Source organism: Triticum urartu, chromosome 5 (genome assembly GCF_003073215.2).
Source record: "Triticum urartu cultivar G1812 chromosome 5, Tu2.1, whole genome shotgun sequence".
NCBI classification, from domain to species: domain Eukaryota; kingdom Viridiplantae; phylum Streptophyta; class Magnoliopsida; order Poales; family Poaceae; genus Triticum; species Triticum urartu.
In genome coordinates, this window is record NC_053026.1 from 398,356,101 (window position 1) to 398,378,987 (window position 22,887).

The 22,887-nt window shown below is 48.5% G+C and overlaps 2 protein-coding genes across 2 annotated transcripts; both read right to left on the reverse strand.

Moving 5' to 3' along the window:
• Positions 1 to 12,146: 12,146 nt before the first annotated feature.
• Positions 12,147 to 13,825, reverse strand: LOC125509263 (protein PLASTID REDOX INSENSITIVE 2, chloroplastic). Its single transcript, XM_048674194.1, has 3 exons — positions 13,518 to 13,825; positions 13,306 to 13,407; positions 12,147 to 12,508 (listed from the first exon to the last, which is right to left on the reverse strand). Exons 1-3 carry the CDS (start codon positions 13,743 to 13,745, stop codon positions 12,320 to 12,322), a joined length of 519 nt encoding a protein of 172 aa, XP_048530151.1. The 5' UTR covers positions 13,746 to 13,825; the 3' UTR covers positions 12,147 to 12,319.
• Positions 13,826 to 14,676: 851 nt separating this feature from the next.
• LOC125509264 (succinate dehydrogenase subunit 7, mitochondrial-like) lies at positions 14,677 to 17,543 on the reverse strand. The gene is made up of 3 exons (XM_048674195.1): positions 17,256 to 17,543; positions 16,119 to 16,221; positions 14,677 to 15,001 (listed from the first exon to the last, which is right to left on the reverse strand). Exons 1-3 carry the CDS (start codon positions 17,370 to 17,372, stop codon positions 14,958 to 14,960), a joined length of 264 nt encoding a protein of 87 aa, XP_048530152.1. The 5' UTR covers positions 17,373 to 17,543; the 3' UTR covers positions 14,677 to 14,957.
• Positions 17,544 to 22,887: the final 5,344 nt, after the last annotated feature.

A 22,887-nucleotide genomic window follows, 5' to 3' on the forward strand; every position in this document is an offset into this window, starting at 1 on the left:
CACCCCTGCAGGGAAGTTTATCTATTCGAGTAGCCGTGTCCCTCGGTAAAAGGACGACCCGGAGTTGTACCTTGACCTTATGACAACTAGAACCGGATACTTAATAAAACACACCCTTCCAAGTGCCAGATACAACCGGTGATCGCTCTCTCACAGGGCGACGAGGGGAGGATCATCGGTTAGGATTTGCTATGCGATGCTACTTGGAGGACTTCAGTCTACTCTCTTCTACATGCTGCAAGACGGAGGCTGCCAGAAGCGTAGTCTTCGAAAGGATTAGCTATCCCCCTCTTATTCCGGCTTTCTGCAGTTCAGTCCACATATAATAGCCTTATCCCATTGTAGTTGATACCATTGCATACATATGTAGTGTAGCTCCTTGCTTGCGAGTACTTTGGATGAGTACTCACGGTTGCTTTCTCCTTCTTTTCCCTCTATCCCTTCTACCTGGTTGTCGCAACCAGATGTCGGAGCCGAGGAGCCAGATGCCACCGTCGACGACGACTCCTGCTACACCGGAGGTGCCTACTACTACGTGTTGCCCGCTGACGACGACCAGGAGTAGCTTAGGAGGATTCCCAGGCAGGAGGCCTGCGCCTCTTTCGATCTGTATCCCAGTTTGTGCTAGCCATCTTATGGCAACTTGTTTAACTTATGTCTGTACTCAGATATTGTTGCTTCCGCTGACCCGTCTGTGATCGAGCTCTTGTATTCGAGCCCTCGAGGCCCCTGGCTTGTAATATGATGCTTGTATGACTTATTTTATTTGTAGAGTTGTGTTGTGATATCTTCCCGTGAGTCCCTGATCTTGATCGTACACGTTTGCGTGTATGATTAGTGTACGGTCAAGACGGGGCGTCACAAGTTGGTATAAGAGCCGACTGCCTGTAGGAATCCCCCCTTCCACACTCCTTGGCCGAAGTCGAGTCTAGACATTGCAAAAACTTTTACTAACTAGGCTGTGTGCCTTACGGGCCCACGTCGCCATCGGGTGATATTAGGATCTTTTACTCCTCGATCCTTACTCTGGGACTCTGATCTCTCTTCTACTCGGGTTAAACGAATTTATTAACTCTGACACTAGGATCCCGTTACGACATTCACCCCAAAGTTGGATAAGCCCTAGTTATTCTTTAGAGTAGTATTTGAACATTGTCCACCTTGTCATTTGACTCCTGTGAAAACATCTTTGTTTTCAGATGGAACCCACGAGGCAGGTCGTGCGCCACACGACGGCCATTGGTGCCTCAGGATCACCTGCTGTGTTGGTTGAGATGATGACCTATCTGGGTTATCGCTGGCACCCTGAGTACACCGTCTATGAGGAGTACCAGGGCTTTAACCAGGAGCAGTACCGTGCCACCGTCCACCTCTACTCCCGGGATTATGACTCCACTACTGTGCTGCACACCGCTTATGGTGTTGGAGTGACCATCGATATGGCAGTTCACGATGCTGCCTATGCTGCTCTGACACGCCTTCGTAGGGAGTACCGGGAGTTGGACACCTCCCCCTTTAGACACATTGCTATCGCATCTGATATTGGTGCGGAGGGCTACTACACTGCTGCCTACTCCACTGTCACCCGCGAGCCCTTCCACCATCAGAACTTTGTTCTGTATGCTGATGGTCTGGATCGAGCTAACCGAGCTCTTCGCCACGAGTTGTACACCACTCGTCAGCACCTCTACCGTGCTTTGACGATGTTACACCCCTTTGTTGGATCTGGGGAGCTGCCGCGTTCTGCTATCTACCCCGCCAGGACCGTGATGCCTCAGGGTGTCGGTTGGCCAGAGGTGGGAGGCTACTCTCCCGCACTTGGCCCTCTTCTGCCACCTGAGCGGCGGGTTCAGCACCAGAGCCCCCGCGGACCCCAGGTTGCCGACGTGGTGTACCCGCTGCCACACTACCAGCTTTCAGGCTACACCTACCTCCACAGTACCGCGTGGGACTGATGTAGACTTGCTTGTTACTGTTAGTTGCATTCGCCGCGAGCCTGCGTGCCGCCTATGATGTCTTAGACTTTGTACCGAACTCTGTGTAACGAGCTCTATGCATGGTCTCTTTTGTAAGATATGCCGACTACTATGTAGTATCTATCGTACTGCTTTCGTTGTGCATGTTTCTTCATGAATGATTCTTGTGCTTGCAAATTTCTAAATGCTGAACTACCCCTGTTATATATTAGCAGGATGGTTAGACCAGGTGGTCGTGGTCGTGGTGGCAACCCCCCACCACCGCCTGAGTACATGGCTGGGATGATGCAACAGTTTGAGCTGAATCGTCAGTTCATGGAGAATATTATGGCTCAGTTCCCTCGCCCCAATATGAACCAGCAGCCAACCCAAGTGACTCTGCAGGATTTCATGCGCCTCAACCCAACCGTGTACCGTAGCTCAATTCAGCCTCTGGATGCTGATGACTGGCTCCGTGACATCACCTATGAGATGGAGTCTGCTGATGTAGTCCCTGCCAGCTATGTCACCTTTGCTTCATTCTTCCTGAAAGGACCCGCAGCTCAATGGTGGGACAGCCACAGGCGTACCCTGCCAGCTGGGACAATCATCACCTGGCCAGACTTCCAAGCTGCCTTCCGGGCTCGCTTCATTCCTCAAGGAGTCATGGACCGGAAGAAGCGTGAGTTCCGCAACCTCACCCAAGGCAACAAAACTGTGGAAGCTTATCAACGGGAGTTTCTGGACTTGTCCCGCTATGCTGAAGAGGACATTGCAACTGATGCACGCAGACAGGAAAAGTTCCGGGATGGCCTTCAAGCTGACATCAAACTCGCACTTCTAGTGCATGACTTTGCTGATTTCTCCACTCTGGTGAACAAAGCCATCAATGTCGAAACTGGTCTGCAGGAATACCAGAGCTCTCACAGGCGCAGCCGTGACACGGGCTCATCTTCGGGTCCGTCCTCGCAGAAGCGCAAGATATGGATTCCCAACAGCGTGTACCAGCCTAATACACCTGCCCCAAGGCAGTCCTATGCTGCACCTCGTCTGCCTACTGCTCCAGCTAGGCAGCCAAGGCTTCCAGCTCCACCACCCCAAGCTCCTGTTCCTACTCCCGAGAATGGTTTGTGCTTCAGGTGTGGACAACCAGGGCACCGTGCTAGGGAATGCAACCAGAAACAGAATCAACTGGCCCTTCCAGCAACTGGCCGTGGAAACAACCAGCCCCGCAACAACAATGCCAAGTCTTATGGTCGCGTTCATGCCAACCATGTTGATCTGAACGAAGCCCAAGACCAGCCTGCTACCGTGATGGGTACACTCCTCGTAAACTCAGTACCTGCATCTGTTTTATTCGATTCAGGAGCATCGCATTCATTCATGTCAGAAGATTTTGCATACAAGCATGACATTAAATGTGAGGAGATGAACACTTCGGTATTGGTAAAAACCGCCGTGGGACAATGTCAAACCTCATTGGTTGGCATCGATGTCCCCGTGGAAATCGAAGGGCTGGAATTCTATGCCTCTCCCATTATCTTGAAGTCGTCTAACATAGACCTCATTCTGGGAATGGATTGGTTGAAAGCGCATACTGCTTCTATAGTTTGCGCCACTAAGGTCGTCCATCTGCTACACCCTTCTGACGAAATAATAGCTTACCAAGCTCATCTAGTTCAGAACGCCGAGGCACGACTTTATGCCTTGAATGCGTTGAACGCTGCACCACTCGAGGGCATTGAAAACATTCTCGTCGTTCGTGAATTCCAAGATGTCTTCCCAGAAGAACTTCCAGGGATTCCCCCTGCTAGAGCTGTCGAATTCATCATCGACTTGAAACCCGGCACCACCCCTATAGCTAAACGACCCTATAAGATGCCGCCGCATGAACTCATTGAGCTTAAGGAGGAAATCGACAAATCTCTTGTCAAAGGTTTCATTCGCCCAAGTTGCTCTCCTTGGGGAGCACCTTCTCTCTTTGTTAAGAAGAAGGATGGGACAAACCGATTAGTCCAAGACTACCGTCCTATAAACCAAGCTACCATTCAGAATAAATACCCACTTCCTCGGATCAATGATCTTTATGATCAGCTGGCTGGCTCATCAGTGTTCTCCAAACTCGACTTGAGGTTAGGTTACCACCAGATCCGTGTTCGTGAAGAGGACATTCCAAAAACCGCCTTCGTTACTCGGTATGGATCATACGAGTACACCGTCATGTCATTCGGCTTAACGAATGCTCCAGCCACCTTCTCTCGTCTGATGAATTATATATTCATGGATTACCTCGACAAGTTCGTCGTGGTTTATTTGGACGATATCCTTGTATTTTCCAAGAACAAGGAGGAGCATGCTGAACATCTTCGTCTTGTGCTGGAAAAACTTCGAGAACATCAGCTGTATGCTAAGTATTCCAAGTGTAAATTCTGGCTCCCCGAAGTAACCTATCTTGGGCATGTCATCTCCAAGGATGGTATTGCCGTCAACCCTGAACGAGTTCAGGCTATTCTCGATTGGACTCCTCCTAAGAATGTGAAGCAAGTCCGAAGTTTTCTCGGTCTCGCCAGCTATTGCCGTCGATTCGTCGAGAACTTCTCCAAGATTGCCAGGCCTCTGACTAGTTTATTGCATAAGGGTGTCAAGTTCGACTGGACAAACAAGTGTCAGGAAAGTTTCCAGGCGCTCAAAGACAAATTGACTTCTGCCCCCGTGCTTGCACCACCTGATACTAAGAAGGACTTCGTCATTTACTGCGACGCTTCCCGTCAAGGATTAGGCTGTGTCCTAATGCAAGAGCGCAGAGTGATTGCTTATGCCTCTCGTCAACTGCGCCCTCATGAAGCAAACTACCCAGTTCACGACCTCGAGCTTGCTGCTGTCATTCATGCACTGAAGCAGTGGCGACATTACCTTCTCGGTAATCGTTGCGAGATCTTCACCGACCATCAAAGTCTGAAGTATCTGTTTACTCAGCCAGATTTAAATCTACGTCAGCAAAGATGGATTGAGACTGTTGCAGACTTTGACGTGGGTATATCCTATACCCCCGGCAAGGCTAATGTAATGGCTGACGCCTTGAGCCGCAAGTATTACTGTAACCACCTCCAGGCTCACAAAGTTCACCCATCGCTTGTTGAAGAATTTAGAAGGCTGAACCTCCATATTGTTCCTCCGGGATCACTCGCTCCCCCTCCCGAAGGTTTCCCCAAACAGAACCTCCATGTTGTTTCCAAGGGTTCTCTCAATACCCTGGTTGCGAAACCAGATCTTGTGGACACCATCAAATGGATACAGAAGTGTGACGATGAAGTCCTCAAGATTAAGCGCGACCTCAAAAGGGGAAAGCTCTCATTCTTCACGATCGCCGACGATGGCGCCTTGTATTTCAAAGGCCGCTTAGTGGTACCATGTTCGAAGAAAAACCTGGATAAGACTATAAGGGTTATGCAAGAAGCCCATGATACGCCTCTGTCCATCCATCCTGGTAGTACAAAGATGTACCAGGATATTCGTCAAAGATTCTGGTGGTCTAATATGAAGCAGGACATTGCTCGTTATGTTGCTGAATGTGACGTTTGTCGCCGAATCAAAGCAGAGCATCAAAGGCCTGCTGGAACTCTGCAACCTATCTCTATTCCTGAATGGAAATGGGACCATGTTGAGATGGACTTCGTCACTGGTTTTCCCAAATCGCAGAAAGGTAATGATGCTATTCTTGTCGTCATTGACCGGCTTTCCAAAGTTGCCCATTTTCTGGCGGTCAAAGAGACAATCACGGCTAGTCAGCTTGCTACTCTCTACATGGCCAGAATTGTTTCACTTCACGGTATCCCACTGGTTATCAGTTCAGACCGTGGCAGCTTATTCACTTCAAGGTTTTGGGCAAGTTTCCAAGAAGCTATGGGGACTCATCTGTCGTTCAGTACTGCGTTCCATCCTAAGTCACAAGGGCAAGTTGAACGTGTCAACCAAGTTCTCGAAGACATGCTTCGAGCTTGTGTAATCTCATTCGGCAAGAAATGGGAGGAATCTCTTCCATATGCCGAGTTCTCTTATAATAATAGCTATCAAGCTAGTCTGAAGATGTCCCCCTTCGAAGTGCTTTATGGACGGAAGTGTCGAACCCCTCTGAACTGGTCAGAAACTGGGGAACGCCCACTCTTCGGTCCGGATATTATCCAACAGGCCGAAGAACAAGTTCGCATTATTCGCGAGCATCTCAAGACTGCTCAGTCACGTCAGAAAAGTCAGTATGACCGTCATCACCAAGACATGGTCTATCAACCTGGCGAAAAGGCTTATCTTCGAGTTACACCAATGAAGGGTGCTCACCGCTTCGGGATCAAGGGCAAGCTAGCTCCCCGCTATATTGGCCCATTCACTATTCTGGAAAGGCGTGGAAAAGTGGCATATCAACTGGAGCTTCCGCCGAACCTTTCTCAGGTTCACGATGTGTTCCACGTGTCACAACTCCGACGCTGTTTCAAGGACCCAATCCGAGCAGTGGATCATGAAGTGCTCGAATTGCAACAGGACCTCTCCTATAAGGAGCATCCGGTCCGCATTCTCGACCAAGCTGAACGCCGCACACGCCAGAAGGCGATCAAGTTCCTCAAGGTCCAGTGGTCGAATCACTCTGAGGACGAAGCTACCTGGGAACGCGAGGATCGCCTGCGTGATGAATACCCCGCACTGTTTCCTTCTACCTCCTAAATCTCGGGACGAGATTTCTTGTAGTGGAGGAGATTTGTAACGCCCGGATAATCTTGCTACAGTAATCCCACGCTAATCATGGCACGTCATCCCGATTACTGTTGCTAACCTCGCAACGATCCGAAACCGTTCAAATTCAAATTCAAATTACAATTAACAATAAAAGTTTTCAAAAATTAAAACAAAAATGTTCGGGGGTTGCAGAATATTGCACTGGTAATTATAGTGTAGTCAACACATTTTAAGAACTGCCTAAGTATTTTAGAATGAATTAAAAACAAAAGAGAAAATAAATAAAAGAAAAAGACAAAACCTAACAAAAAAAAAAGAGGGGCAACCCACTGGGCTCCGGCCCAGCAGGCCACCAGGCCAGCCGACCGCCCCACCCCGTTCCCACATAACCCCCCCGGAACCCTAGCCCGACCCCCACTTCCCCCCCCCCACTCCGAAAATATCTCCCTCCCCCCCCCATCTCTCCCGATTGGATCGGGAGGAGACGGCCACCCCGACGCCGTCGTTGCCGGCCCCGCCGATCGCCTCCTCGTCCTCCTCCTCGCCGGTCTTCCCCGACCGCCCCCGAGCCCGCTGCCCCGTTGCCCTACTCCCCCTCCTCCCCGTGAGCTTCCCCCTTCGCCCTCCTCTCCCCCTAGGTCGCCTCGGGCGTCGCCGCACGATGCGCTCCGGCGCCACCGTCGCCGCGCCGGGCCATCTCGCCCCCGGCCCCTCACCGCTTCCTGTGCGGCTCCCCTGCCGCTGCTCTACCTCCCCCCCCCTGCCACGCGCCGCATCGCCCGCGCCCCCGCGTGGACTCGCCCGCTCTGCTCCCCCGCTCGGCTCCTCCACGACCTTGCTCCGCGCTGCTCCTCCTCCTCCCCCCCTGCTCGACGCGCCACCGCGCGCGCCCGGCGCTCGTCGCCGTGGCCACCGTGCGCGTGCGCCCCGTGCACGCCTCGCCGTCCCGCTCGTCGCGCCCGACCCTCCTCTTGTCGTGCTGCCGCGGCTCCGCCGCCCCCCCAACCACGCTGCTGGCCCGCGCCGCGGCCAACCCCTCTCCGTCGACGCCCCGGCTCCGGCCGCTCCGGCCGCCGCGGCCGACGACTCCCCTGGCCGGTGCCCTGCTGCGTTGGGTCAGGGGCTCGGCCCGCTAACGGGCGCCCCGTGGCTCCTGCACCCGCGCCCATCGCCCACGCACCGTTAAGGCCCCCTGGGGCCACTGACCAGGGGGCCCACGCCCCAGAACGTTTTATAAAAAAAAAGGAATTAAAATTAATATAATAATAAAAATAATTAATTAATTAATTAATTAAGGAATTAATTAAGTTAATTAATCATAATTAGATTAATCAAATTAACTAATTAGTCTAATTAAACTGTGATTAGTTTAGCTAAAACCTAATTACTAAACAGTGTATGACAGGTGGGTCCCCGCTGGACCCACATGTCAGTTTGACCCAGTCAAACTCTGTTGACTGCTGACGTCAGCATGACATCATGCTGATGCATTAATTCATTTTCGAATTAATTTAATTAATTAATTAAATTCCAGAAATTAATAAAATCTTAATAGAAAATCATATCTTTTAATCCGTAACTCGGATTAAAATATTTCAACATGAAGTTGCTCAGAACGACGAGACGAAGCCGGATACGCAGCCCGTTCGTCCACCACACCTCCCTAACCTATCGAACTCGCAACTTTCCCCCTCCGGCTCCTCTGCCCGAAAACGCGAAACACCGGGGATACTTTCCCGGATGTTATCCCCCTTCACACCGGTATCACCTTACCGCGTTAGGGCACCTCTAACGCCGTTAGACTTGTCATGTCATGCATCACTATGCATATGTCTTGCTTATATTATTTATTGTTTTCCTTCCCCCTCTTCTCTCTCTAGACACCGAGACCGACGCCGCTGCTACCCAGTACGACTACGGTGTTGACGACCCCTCTCTCTTGCCAGAGCAACCAGGCAAGCCCCCTTTGATCACCAGATATCGCCTACTCTTCTCTATACTGCTTGCATTAGAGTAGTGTAGCATGTTACTGCTTCCTGTTAATCCTATACTGATGCATAGCCTGTCCTTGCTACTACTGTTGTTACCTTTACCTGCAATCCTAATGCTTAGTATAGGATGCTAGTTTATCATCAGTGGCCCTACATTCTTGTCCGTCTGCCATGCTATACTATGGGCCGTGATCACTCGGGAGGTGATCACGGGTATATACTATATACTTTAAACATGATACATGTGGTGACCAAAGTCGGGTTGGCTCGAGGAGTACCCGCGAGTGATTCACGGATTGGGGCTGAAAGGACCTTTGTCCCGACGGCCCTCTGTGTGGATCTTTGTGGCGGAGCGACAGGGCAGGTTCCGACCACCTAGGAGAGAGGTGGGCCTGGCCCTGGTCGGCGTTCGCGGATACTTAACACGCTTAACGAGATCTGGGTATTTGATCTGAGTCTGGCCATTTGGTCTATACGCACTAACCATCTACGCGGGAGTAGTTATGGGTATCCCGGCGTCGTGGTATCAGCCGAAGCCTTCTGACGTCAGCGACGGAGTGGCGCGCGCCGGATTGGACTGGAAAGCCACTAGGCTAGGTCTGCTTCCGGCCGCGTACGCAACGTGCAGGTGTGCAAAGGGCGATGGGCCCAGACCCCTGCGCCATAGGATTTAGACCGGCGTGCTGACCTCTCTGTTGTGCCTAGGTAGGGCTGCGACGTGTTGATCTTCCGAGGCCGGGCATGACCCAGGAAAGTGTGTCCGGCCAAATGGGATCGAGCGTGTTGGGGTATGTGGTGCACCCCTGCAGGGAAGTTTATCTATTCGAATAGCCGTGTCCCTCGGTAAAAGGACGACCCGGAGTTGTACCTTGACCTTATGACAACTAGAACCGGATACTTAATAAAACACACCCTTCCAAGTGCCAGATACAACCGGTGATCGCTCTCTCACAGGGCGACGAGGGGAGGATCATCGGTTAGGATTATGCTATATGATGCTTGGAGGACTTCAGTCTACTCTCTTCTACATGCTGCAAGACGGAGGCTGCAGAAGCGTAGTCTTCAAAAGGACTAGCTATCCCCCCTTATCCCGGCTTTTTGCAGTTCAGTCCACATATAATAGCCTTATTCCAAGTTGATACCATTGCATACATATGTAGTGTAGCTCCTTGCTTGCGAGTACTTTGGATGAGTACTCACGGTTGCTTTCTCCTTCTTTTCCCTCTATCCCTTCTACCTGGTTGTCGCAACCAGATGTCGGAGCCGAGGAGCCAGATGCCACCGTCGACGACGACTCCTGCTACACCGGAGGTGCCTACTACTACGTGTTGCCCGCTGACGACGACCAGGAGTAGTTTAGGAGGATTCCCAGGCAGGAGGCCTGCGCCTCTTTCGATCTGTATCCCAGTTTGTGCTAGCCATCTTATGGCAACTTGTTTAACTTATGTCTGTACTCAGATATTGTTGCTTCCGCTGACCCGTCTGTGATCGAGCTCTTGTATTCGAGCCCTCGAGGCCCCTGGCTTGTAATATGATGCTTGTATGACTTATTTTATTTGTAGAGTTGTGTTGTGATATCTTCCCGTGAGTCCCTGATCTTGATCGTACACGTTTGCGTGTATGATTAGTGTACGGTCAAGACGGGGCGTCACATGGCGGCATTACTGAGCAGATGTTGCGGCGCCGGCAGCTAGCAGAGTCACCGAAAAAATGGGCGGCGGCGTCAGCGACGAAGGGGGCGAGGGTTGCTATTGAATAAGGGGAGGCCAATGTGCCACCAACCAGCGGGCCCGGAAAAAAGAAGGCGAGCGCACGCGCGTCCGTCTTGTGTCCGCGCCGACGCAAATCCGGCTCAAAAATGGACCGGAAATGGGTCGCCCGCGGACGAAAAGCGGACGCGCGTCCGTTTGGGTCGGCGCGTTGGACCGACTTTTGTGTCCGCGCAGACCCAAACGGACGCCAGAGGACGTAATGGCTGTTCTTAGTATTTCTTTACGGAGGGGAATACATCTCATGTAAATTTCGTTCAGCTAGTTTCATCAAGAAGCTCGTGTACGAAAAAAATAGCGTATGGATGCAAATTCTTGTGTAAACCGAGACCGAGAGGTAGGAACAGAGCGCGCATGTGTCGTCGTTGACGTGGGCCTGTTTGCGCAAGGGTTTACCCTCTGACGTGTAGGGCCATAGGGGAGAAGTGACCAGGGCAAGAGCAAGGCAGGCAGGCGGAGACCACTTGGAGCGAGCCGCGACGCCATGATTGGTCCCCCGGGTGGTCAAGATCTACTCGAGCCGGCCCGTCCGCTGGCCATAGCCTTTGTCCATACACGCGTGCACGGCGTACCGGTCGATGGATCCGGGCCGTGCTTGCTCCGATGGCCTCATGGCCATGGACATGGAGTGAGACTAGTCATGCTCACGCTCAGTCGGAATATGACGCGGCCCTCCCTCCCTCCACTGCTCACGGGTCGTGTTGCGGCTGTCAGGCAGAGAGATGGCCACGCAGGGCCTGCGCGTCATCTCATCTCATCTCATCTCCGGCTTTGGTGCTTCCACACTCACATCACACGGGGTGGACGCGCCTCACGGATTTGGTGTGGATGATGATGATGATACTGTGCTGTCCCTGCCTGCCTCTGCGCTGCGCCGCGCGCGTACGGTACGGCGCGCATTCAGTGCTCCGTTCCGTGCGGGCTTCGCCGGAAGTAAAACTTACATATATATACAGGGCTGTCGTTAGGAACTGGGAGAAGAAAATTAACAGGAGATCGGTCTAGGGCCACGCCATCACACCAATGTGACTGACATCTTAATGGGGATGGATCCAAGCTGCCATTGAGGCGCTCACGGGCCGCGTCACACTCCAGTCCAGCGGCAGAGCTATGCATATGCATCATGATAAACGCTCGTAGATCGCACAAGCAGTGGAGCTAGCGTGCGTGCATGCCAGCGCCAGCGGCGACGCGCGAACAGAACTCACGTCGGCGATCCGTCAGAGGGCGGGCTCGGCGCCATTTCAGGAAGAACCCATCAACATTCAACCATGTACACCTCCCCCCTACCCTCCTCCTGCTACGTCGCCCCCTGCGCTCCTTCAATGGCATGGCCCCCTTCCGACTGACTGCATACGGACATGGCATCCAACAAAAGGAGCTCCGCACTCCGCGGCCATTGAATGAACTGTGGGCAACAGACGGGGCAGGCCGGCGTTGACCGGTCACCGGCGAGAGGGACTTAAGTTCGCACCTGAGCACCATGTCGTTGCGGTGCCGTGTGGTGCCCCCCGCTCCTGCCGCGCCAGGGAAATGCCATGGATTTCTTGCCCGGCTGGGCTAGGATCTGAGGACCTGCCGCGTTAGAAACTTACTGCTACTACTACTTGGCTGGCAGCAGTTGCTTGAAAAAAGCTTTGCTAGTTTTTACCACATGTGGCAGGAATATGTTCAAGAAGGAACGGATCAGGATCAGGCCGGCCTTCATCAAGTTCAGAGCATAAATTAACTTCATGCGTTTCACGGGCTCCAGATCGGATTAACATGACTAGTCTAGAATCTATAGCTAGATTCAAGTCTCTACTGAAACATCGAGACTACTACTACTACAGGTACAACAAACAGCTGCTACAGCAGAGACAAAAGGAAATCAGCGCTAAAAATCTCCGGTCCACTCCTTCCAGTCCTTGTCGATGTTCTTCTCAGCCCACGCGATGGCGGCGCGCGCAGCCTGAGGCGCGCCGGGGAGGCCCCTCTCTTTGATCTCGCCCTTCATATCCAAGAAGGGGTGAACCAGGAGCGTCCCGGGTCCGCAGTACTCATGTTGCAAGAACGTGCTCAAGACCTGGAAATCAGAATCACGTCTCAGAGATTTCGTCTAGTGGACTAGCTGAAAGCGTAGTGCGGTGCTGTCACATCTAACATCGAACTGTCGCCTACATAAGCAACTCCATCACTCTTGAAGGTCCTACTAAGCCTAACATATGCTGAACTGAATGAAGACTGGTTGAAATAATAGCATGTGAACATACAGTGAGGGAATTCGAGTTCGAGCTAAGCGAGGTTGCGAGTTGTAACTAACTGGTGGCAACTGACAAAACCAATGGACGACAGCCGTCCTCATGTTTACTTGCATACTGCATTGCACGGTGTCCTGTACCTGCAATTTCTACTCCCAAGTCCCAACCAATTGTAATCCTACCTACAGTATCTAAACATGCTTCGTACCAACACATATGAACTTAAGCAATTTGAGCTACTTTGCTGGTCTCTACAGAAGAATGCAGCGTCCATCTGAACTATCAGGAAGAGGCAATTGATTTTCTAATGTTCATTCCCAAGCTAATTCATGGCATCAGCTTTGCTCCTTAATTTCCAAACCACAGATGTTCTTATTATCAGTGTCAAAATCTACCTAGTCTACACTTTCCCAACTACTTTTTGAATTTTCTCTTTCCCAACTATCTTGAAAACATAGCCATTCCTTTAACCATCGTTGACGCAATGCCAAATTCTTAACCTAAATCATAGCTCCGATAAACGCAGGCAGTTGCAGCAAAAACTACATTATACCATCGGAGAATGCCAAAATGCTAGCAGTACAACGAGAGCAAAGTTAACCGTGGGAGCTGGGTAACGTGCCTCGGTGCAGACGTCGACGATGTCCTCCACGTGCTCCCCGAAGTACTGCTCCTTCTTCTGCTCCAGCCGCCACGTCATGTGCTCCCTGAACTTGCTCGTCTCCTGGGACAGAACAGAGAAGGCACCGGCCACAAGCCGCACGAAATCGGTTACAGACAACAGAACGAAGCAGAAGAAGACGCAGGGGGGGAGGGAGGCAGGGGGTCGCTGACCTGCTCGGCGAACTCGGGGATGGGGTCCGGGAACTTGTAGTCCTCGAAGGCGGCGTTCTTGGCGCGGCGGCACACGACCCTGGCCGGCCGCGGCGGGCGGCTGCGCAGTCGGAGGTGCCCGCTCGGCCGCGTGGAGGGGGCGGGCCTGCTCGGACGTGCGGAAGACGAGAGGAGGAGGAGAGTGGGGTTTAAGGCCGCCGCCGACGCCGCCCACACCCTCGTCGCCATCGCTGCCCGGGGCGCTCCTCTCCGGGGTTTTACGGTCGTCTCCTCTCCTTATCGGTTCAAGACTATTCAGGGTAAAGCACTAGGCAGAGGAGCCTTTTCTTTTCTTTGTGTGGGATTTTCAGCTGCGGCACGCCGTCCGATCCAACAGGGAAGGCTAGGATTTTGGAGGGAATGGAGTGACACATATAACGCTAACAATTCGCATAACAAATTTCACAATCCTTGTGTTTAAGAAAGTTGTGTTCCAGGCTTCCAGCTAACAATTCACATAACAAATTTCACAATCCTTGTGTTTAGAAACTTGTGCTCCAGCGAGTCGAAGCGGAACGCTCTATCAGTGGTCAAATGTTGCTCCGGCTTGATGGGGCTCCGCGGCAGCAATTTTTGTGGAATGTGTGGATATCTCTACCTTTGCTGGAAAGGTTACTTTTAAACATTGTTTTAGATCTGCAAATCAAGCGACATATGTGCTAGCTAATTTTAGTTATTGTAATAAGTTTTCTTCTAGTTGGACTGACGAGCCTCCAAATGCTGGTGAGCAAGCTCATGGATGATGTATCAAGTTCGATCGATAAAGCTAGCCATGATGGCCTTCCCTAAAAAGACTGAACTCAAGTTTAATCTTTACCAGTTGGAAAAAATGGTAATCTAACAAAAAAAACTTAACTCAAGTTATGTGATCCAAGCTGAATTTTTATTTTGCCAACAAAACTTACAATTCACTTTATATATGACCACCTCTGTTGAAATTGAACTGCAAAAACGTCTTATATTTAAGAAAAGAGGTAGTACGTACTGGTACTAGATAATATAAAAAATGTGTTCTATTGAAAAATGTCTCTCAGTGAATCGAATTAGCACGTACTAGAGCCTTTTTTACTCTCATTGCTGCTCAGACGCACAAACCCATACACCAGACGGCACAATCGGATGCATAAAAAAGTGATCAGACATCAAGCCAATCAAAGATCCGAGGTCAACAAGTTATCGAAACATCCTCCAATAGCAGATGACTCCTCGGGATTTGTGTACAAATAACAAATGGGCAGAGACTAGAAAGTGACTCGCAAATAAGGCCAGCCTAGTTTGTTTTTATTTTACATGATATATAAGATCGACAGGACGCTCAAAACGAGTACTGATATAATGCCAGTTTATGAGATGAATCACTTTCTGGAAGATCTAAGAGGCTCACACCGATTGCACTTTCCTTCATTGGGTGCTTGTTGCCAGTGCAACGACCTCATAGCTGCAGGCTGCAGAATAAAACAAAACAGACGGTAGTCAGGGTAACTGCGAAGTGAATCACCCGTAATCAGATGCAACAACAGGTGCTACCACAACCTACAAGGACGATGAAACAAAGCACACATTGCGATATTTGCTCTATGCTGGAAAAGATCTACTAAGTACTCCCTCCGTCCCACAATGTAAGACGTAGCTTGCAAAAACGTCTTACATTATGGGACAGAGGGAGTAGTACGTAGCATTCTGTGCTACACAAGATTTCCCTTCGGAAGTTGAGAAATTCAGTTCGAAACCTACTGCCTACTGAAATGCTGAACATGTTTCTAAACTTCAAGGATTATGTGCAATTTGCCAGTATGAAAAAGACAACTGTATTCAGACCTACTGCACGCTTCAAGACAAAGCATGACCTGAAAATTGATGAGATGAATAAGTAACTTCAATTTTCAGACGATCAGTTACTACGGCCATGCTGGGGCGACTAACAGCAATACCAAGAACCAGAGATTCAAGGTAAATGTGTCTTTAAAAACACTTATCATCTTCGAAGTTACATAATTGCAATTGTTAGTTACAAGAATTCATCGTGCAACTGAAACAAAGAGACTAAAAGTTGTGAGTTATTTCAAATGGCAACTCAGCACTCAAGAAATAATGCTATATAATACACTCCATGGTCAGTAGAAGTACTCCAGACAGAAAATAAGCTAGAGTGTCATGAATAACAGAGGGATGGGTTGCCAGAATTCATATGGGAAAATAGCTACCGTATGGAGTTGACAAATTTACTACACTGGAACAAGATTAAACAGGCGGAACAGTGCAGACTATATCTGTGCTGCTAGAAACTAACCGTCGAAGCATACTACCATTTCCCCTACATTATCGAACCCAACTACAAACTTAGTTTAGAAATTTGAGAGATACTACCCACGTCAACTAAATGCCTATATCATAAAATGAAGACACAACTAACATAACAACAGGCATATAACAGTATGCAAGTGGTCAACATCCAATTACAAACTGTATCATTAATTATTGCACAATGCAATCCTTAAAGAGAGAAGCCTAATACACAAGAATAAGAAGTGGTCTTAAAGATCCATAAGTACGATAACATACCAGCAAAGACAACGAGAGTGAGAACATTCCCGATTTTCGAGACCCGTTTCACACTGTTCTTGTATGATTTGAACCTCTTCAAAGCAACATCTTCCTCTAAAAGCTGCAAGTGATGAAGAGTCAAAACCATGCTAACAAGAAACTAGCACAATGTAAAAGTAATAAACTAAACACCACTTTGCAAGTTGCTGTTGACTCGTAGTGTCGAATCTAATAACAGTAACTGCATGGAGTCCTGATTGTACAACTAGCCTTTACCTAAAGCGCAGTTTGCAACAAAGAAATAAGATGCTTATATGAAATCTTAGCACCAACTGAATTGCCAAAAAAAGCACATAAAGGTTTCTGCAAAGAGACAACCAAGAATATAAAAATACCGTTTCTGCAAAGAGACTACCAAGAATATAAAATAACTAAAAACTTCGCAGTTGCGGAAAGGTGATTATTCTGTTAAGGAAAACAACGCAATCACCAAAATGCACCATCCTAGAATTTAAGATAGAAACCTTTAGTTACCTATAAAACGTCAGAAACACTAAACTACAGTGTCACAAAACACCGTGGCAGCGATACAAAACCCTAAAGATCAGCAAACAACGGCATTACGCTGATCGATTCTGAGGATATATGATGCACCTCTGTGTGGACAAGGATATGATAGGACAAGATGACTTCTGCACCATTCAACTAGACATAAGGCACATATTTGTATATCTTTCCTGTGCATTACAACACGTGTTGTGCAGCTACTATGCATAAACGTCAGTTGCAGATCTCTTATCAGGCTGATAACCTCATAAGCACCATCATTAAGTACCACCACTGCAGTTCGTAAACCTAACTAGAAAAATCCAGTCCCCACACGTCACCTGAACTTGACGCCAATCACTCTGAATAAAGCTGAATACTATCACCCATCACATGCAGTAAGGAAAATTCCCTAATCGGTAATCACAACATCTCGCCAGCTCCAAATCAGATCGAATCGATGTGTTTCGAGGTTGAGCGCGGATCAGAACGACAGCCGCGATCTGCGCCTCCGAGCAGAGGAACCGCGGCGGGGAAGAGTAACCTCATACAATCTCGCGATCGAATCGACGGAGCGAGAAGAGAACTGCAGGGGAGGAGAGGGCTGACCGCTTTCTCGCGTGCGCCGAGCTCGACGTGGTACCCGCGGCGGGGCTGGGTGTGGGACGGCGGCGGCGGGGACCGGAGGTGGGAGCGGAGGGAGGAGAGGAAGCCGTGCTGGGCCATGGCGGAGGCGCGGGGGAGAGAGACGGGGGGCAGACGGCGGCTCGAGGAGAACGGCGAAGGTAGAGAGAGATTGGAGACGGGCCAAAGGGCAGAGCTGCGCTGTTTTCTCGATTTGGCCCCGGTGTAGATGCGCGTTTTCGTGAAAGGGCCTGGGCCTGCCTACCGCAGTTTTTCCTCGCGATCACCCCTTGAACAAAGAAAGAATGAAACTCCTCCTTGCGAAAAAAAGAAGAAGAAAATGGATCTTTTTTTCCGAGAAAAAAATAATGAAACTAACAGGATAGGACCACAAAACCAATCCAGGGGTAGCTTTATCATAATTTGGGCAATAATTCTAGGTTGGTTCAGGGATTTATTTATGGAAATGTCTGTGTTATATATTAATATAGTATTAAACATCATAGGTCCTTACAAACACATCCTTACATAAAACAAAAACGATACACCCAAATTCCTGGGAGTGCCGAAGTCTTCTTCCTTCTGCATTCCCCGACGCTGCGATGTGAGCAAAGCTCGTTGCCGCTTCTAGGCATCCGTCTCGACACAGCAAACTTGTTTAAACCCAATACACTACTAGGGAAAAACCTAGCAATAGCGCGGGGTACCGCGCTACTGATACAGCGCTACAGCTAACACTTAGCAGTAGCGCGTTCCTACCCGCGCTACTGTTATAGCTACTTAGCAGTAGCACTTTCCATACAAGCATTGCTACTAATCTAACTAGTAGTAGCGTTTTTTGTGCCCCGCGCTACCATTATTTTATTTTTTATTTTTTTATTTTTAATGTATTTATACGCTGTTATATAAATTTTGATACAGTACCAATTAAGAGGTTGTTATATCATTGTGTCCATGATGAATTAATATATCATTGTGAGAAAGAAACATGGATTAGATTCATTTTGATGAATCAAAAGTTGAATTAGGACGACGATCCTACTAATTAATCGTGTCCATGTGAATCTAATCCGCGTTCCTTCCACCTATGATATAATAACTAATCATGATCATAATAACAAATCATCATGATAATCATGATCAACATCATCATCATAATAACAAATCATCATGATAATCATGATCAACATCATCATCATATTAATATAAAAACTCTTGCATCATATCATCACCAACAACACTAGCTAATAATCAGCATAGTCATTACCATCAACACTATTTAATCATCATAGTCATAGTGTAGCTATCTAAGCACCACCAACACTAGCTAATAATAATCATCATAATCATTACTACCAACACTAGCTATTTAATCATCATAATCATAGTGTAGCACATCATCATCTTCAAACTCATTCTAGCTAGCTAATCACTCTTGTTGCTCTCTCTCGGGTAAAATAACATAGAACATGTGTAGTACTCCTGCTTCATCATATTGGAGCATGCAGATGAACCTGTCTCCTAATTGTGGGTTTGTGGGATCGAAAGTATGTCTAGAGGGGGGGTGATTAGACTACTTGACCAAATAAAAACTTAACCTTTTCCCAATTTTAGTTCTTGGCAGATTTTAGCTATTTTAGGACAAGTCAAGCAATCATCACACAATTCAAGCAAGCATGCAAAGAGTATATTGGCAGCGGAAAGTAAAGCATGCAACTTGCAAGAATATAAAGGGAAGGGTTTGGAGAATTCAAACGCAATTGGAGATACGGATGTTTTTCCCGTGGTTCGGATAGGTGGTGCTATCCTACATCCACGTTGATGGAGACTTCAACCCACGAAGGGTAACGGTTGCGCGAGTCCACGGAGGGCTCCACCCACGAAGGGTAATGGTTGCTCGAGTCCACGGAGGGCTCCACCCACGAAGGGTCCACGAAGAAGCAACCACCCACGAAGGGTCCACGAAGAAGCAACCTTGTCTATCCCACCATGGCCATCGCCCACGAAGGACTTGCCTCACTAGCGGTAGATCTTCACGAAGTAGGCGATCTCCTTGCCCTTACAAACTCCTTGGTTCACTCCACAATCTTGTCGGAGGCTCCCAAGTGACACCTAGCCAATCTAGGAGACACCACTCTCCAAGAAGTAACAAATGGTGTGTAGGTAATGAACTCCTTGCTCTTGTGCTTCAAATGATATCTCCCCAACACTCAACTCTCTCTCATAGGATTTGGATTTGGTGGAAAGAAGATTTGAGTGGAAAGCAACTTGGGAAGGCTAGAGATCAAGATTCATATGGTAGGAATGGAATGTCTTGGTCTCAACACATGAGTAGGTGGTTCTCTCTCAGAACATATGAGTTGGAATGATGTGTGTGTTCTGATGGCTCTCTCACTGAATGAGAAAGAGGTGGAGGGGTATATATAGCCTCCACACAAAATCCAACCGTTACACACAATTTACCAATCTCGGTGGGACCGAATCAGAAAACTCGGTCTGACCGAAAATAGTAAAATGACCGTTAGGAATTTCGGTGGGACTGACATGCAACTCGGTAACAAAAAAATAATATACAGTTCCACTTCCGTGGGAATACCGAATCAAAAGCCGGTCTGACCGAAATAGACTAGGTGACCGGCGTTAGGAATTTCGGTGGGACTGACATGCAACTCGGTAGGACCGATTCGGTTAGGGTTTGGGCATAATCTCGGTGAGACCGATTACACAAACTCGGTGAGACCGAATTTGGTTGGTAATTAGCTAACCAGAGAGTTGGTCAGGAAAACTCGGTGGGACCGATTTGCTCTTTCGGTGAGACCGAGTGAGACCGAAAAGTTACAAAGGGGAAACACTGAGTTTACATTGCAATCTCGGTGGGACCGATTCGCTCTTTCGGTGGGACCGAAAAGTTACGAAGGGAAACAGAGAGTTTGCAACCCCATCTCGGTGAGACCGAGATCCTTATCGGTAGGACCGAATTGCTAGGGTTTGGCAGTGGCTAATGACAAGTGAAACTCGGTGGCGCCGGGATAGGAAAAATCAGTAGGACCGAGTTTGGCTTAGAGTTTAGGTCATATGTGGATATGGGAAAGTAGTTGAGGGTTTTGGGAGCATATCATTAAGCACATGAAGCAAGAGGCTCATTAAGCAACACCTCATCCCTCCTTAATAGTATTGGCTTTTCCTATGGACTCAATGTGATCTTGGATCACTAAAATATAAAATGAAGAGTCTTGAGCTTTTGAGCTTGAGCCAATCCATTGTCCTTAGCATTTTGAGGGTTCCACTTTCATATCCATGCCATGCCAATCATTGAGCTTTCCTGAAATAATCATCTTGGAATAGCATTAGCTCAATGAGCTATATGTTGTTATGAATTGTCAAAACCACCTAGGGATAGTTGCACTTTCAATCTCCCCCTTTTTGGTAATTGATGACAACATATAGATCAAAGCTTCGACAAATGATAATAAGCATGAAATATATCGTCGCTTTGAGAAGTATATGATAAGTAAGAGCTCCCCCTAAATTTGTGCATATTTTAAAATTTGCTTTGGACTGCAAATGCACAAAGAGTTAGAGTCATGGGTTACTCTTCCATGTCACATACATCTTGGTGGAGCGCTCAAAATGATAAGATTGAAATACATGCACTCATCACCAAGAATAGTGAATGATCACAAATGATAGATAACATGATAATATTTAAACAAGCATCAAGCAAACATTAAGTGTAGCTTATGATCAAACACATGATCATCGATGTCTCACAAACATAAGGACGTAGTATCAAGCACTCAAGGGCAAACAAAGTTCGAAGAAACCACCAAATAAAACAAGAGAGAAAGGCAACACTCTCTCTCTCGAAGCCTATGATCTATACATCTTCTCCCCCTTTGGCAACAAGTTACCAAAAAGTTCCTAGAAAATGCATAGTGCTAAGTCGTCGCTCAGGCTTGATCTTCAGGTGGTGGTGGAGTCCGAATCACTCCAAGGACGAAGGCTTCTGTAGATGCTGAAGTAGTCGCTGGAGTTGGAGCTGAGGTAGACGCTGGAGCTGAGGCTGTAGCTGGTGCTGAAGTAGTAGCTGTGGTGTCAGCAACTGGCAGTGCAGATGACCTCGGGCCTCGTGGCACTCTAGAAAAAGCATGAGTTGTGGTCCTGCCTCTCCTCTCATTCATGTCCTCCTGAAGCTGCTCCACTACAGACTGAACTTCTGTTACCTTGACATCCAAGTCATAGAATTTCTGTTCCATGATCCTCTCTAGGCTCTGCTGATTCTTAGTAAGATTGGCCAGACTTTGCTCGATTCTCAGCGTGGATGCAATCAAGTAACTGAGCTGCTCTTGCTTGGTCTTCAAGAAATAGTCGGATGCCTCCTCTTGAGTAGGCATCCTGACAGCTTTTTCCTTCTTCGCCTTCTCCTTCTTTGCAAATGCATGGGCAGATGAGGGCTCATTCTCAGTCATAACCACTTGGTTATCCTCAAAATCTGGACGAATGGGCAGGTGTTCCTTATCCAATAGATATATGCCCGTGCCCATCTTGGAGTTGATGAGCTCCTGAATCTGTGGGGCATACCCACAACTCCTCTTCTGATCTGCAGCTGTCCTCTTAATGGTTTCAACTATAAGACTCATGACCTTGAATTTTTGAGGCACGTCAAAAACATGAAGCAAGTTGATAGCATGACCTCTGATCATCTTGTGATCTCCAGACTTAGGCAATAGAGTGTGCCTTAGTATCCAATTGATAGTGGGCAATCGTGAGAGCAGATAGTGCACTGACCCAAACTTGAATGTGTCAAGAGCTTCATTGGGAATTTCCTTGTACATGTTGGACATGGAGTTATGGTCCATCTTCTTCTTGGCATAGATGTCCAAGTCCTCATCTTGCTCTTCTGGGGCATTGATGATCTGTGCCCACTCAGCCACTGTAGATTGGTACCTTGTACCCTCTAACATCCATGTAATCCTTCCATCCAGATAAAAGTGAGCTGTGGAGTAGAACTGCATGATGAGTTCCTCGTTCCACTTTGTGAGCTTCTGCCCAACAAAGTCCTCTACTCCACACGCTCTGAAGCTGTCCTGAACTCCTGGGAAGTACTCCTCATTCTCTTTGATGTAGGTCCAGTCGACCCATCTCATGTCACAAACGATTGGCTTCTTGTCAAGCAAAACAGTCTCATAAAAGTCTTGTTGCTCCTTGGTGTGAAATCTATAGTCCACGGCAGTCCTTCTCCTAGAAGCATACGGGTCTGCTTCTCTCCATTTTCTCAGCCCTGAGTCTCTCCTAAGCTTCATGTCCTCAGCCACAGGGTGAGCATCGTTGTGATCTGGGATCTTGGGCTTGAGCTTCCGAAGGACACTCTCTTCCTCTTCTTCAATAGCTTCAGGCACTGGGGCCTTGTTCTTTTCTGCAGCAGGTATACTCCTTGTGTTTCTCTTGGGTGCTGTCTTAGGCTTTGGAGCTGGCTTGGCCTTGGAAGCAGCTCCCCCTGACCTTATGGCATCTCCCATAAGTTTGGGTGCCTTGGGCGCTGGTGCAGCTGCCTCTTCTTCCTCCTCCTCTTCTACCATGATGGAGGCTCTCCCAAGCACTTTGGCTACTGTCTTTT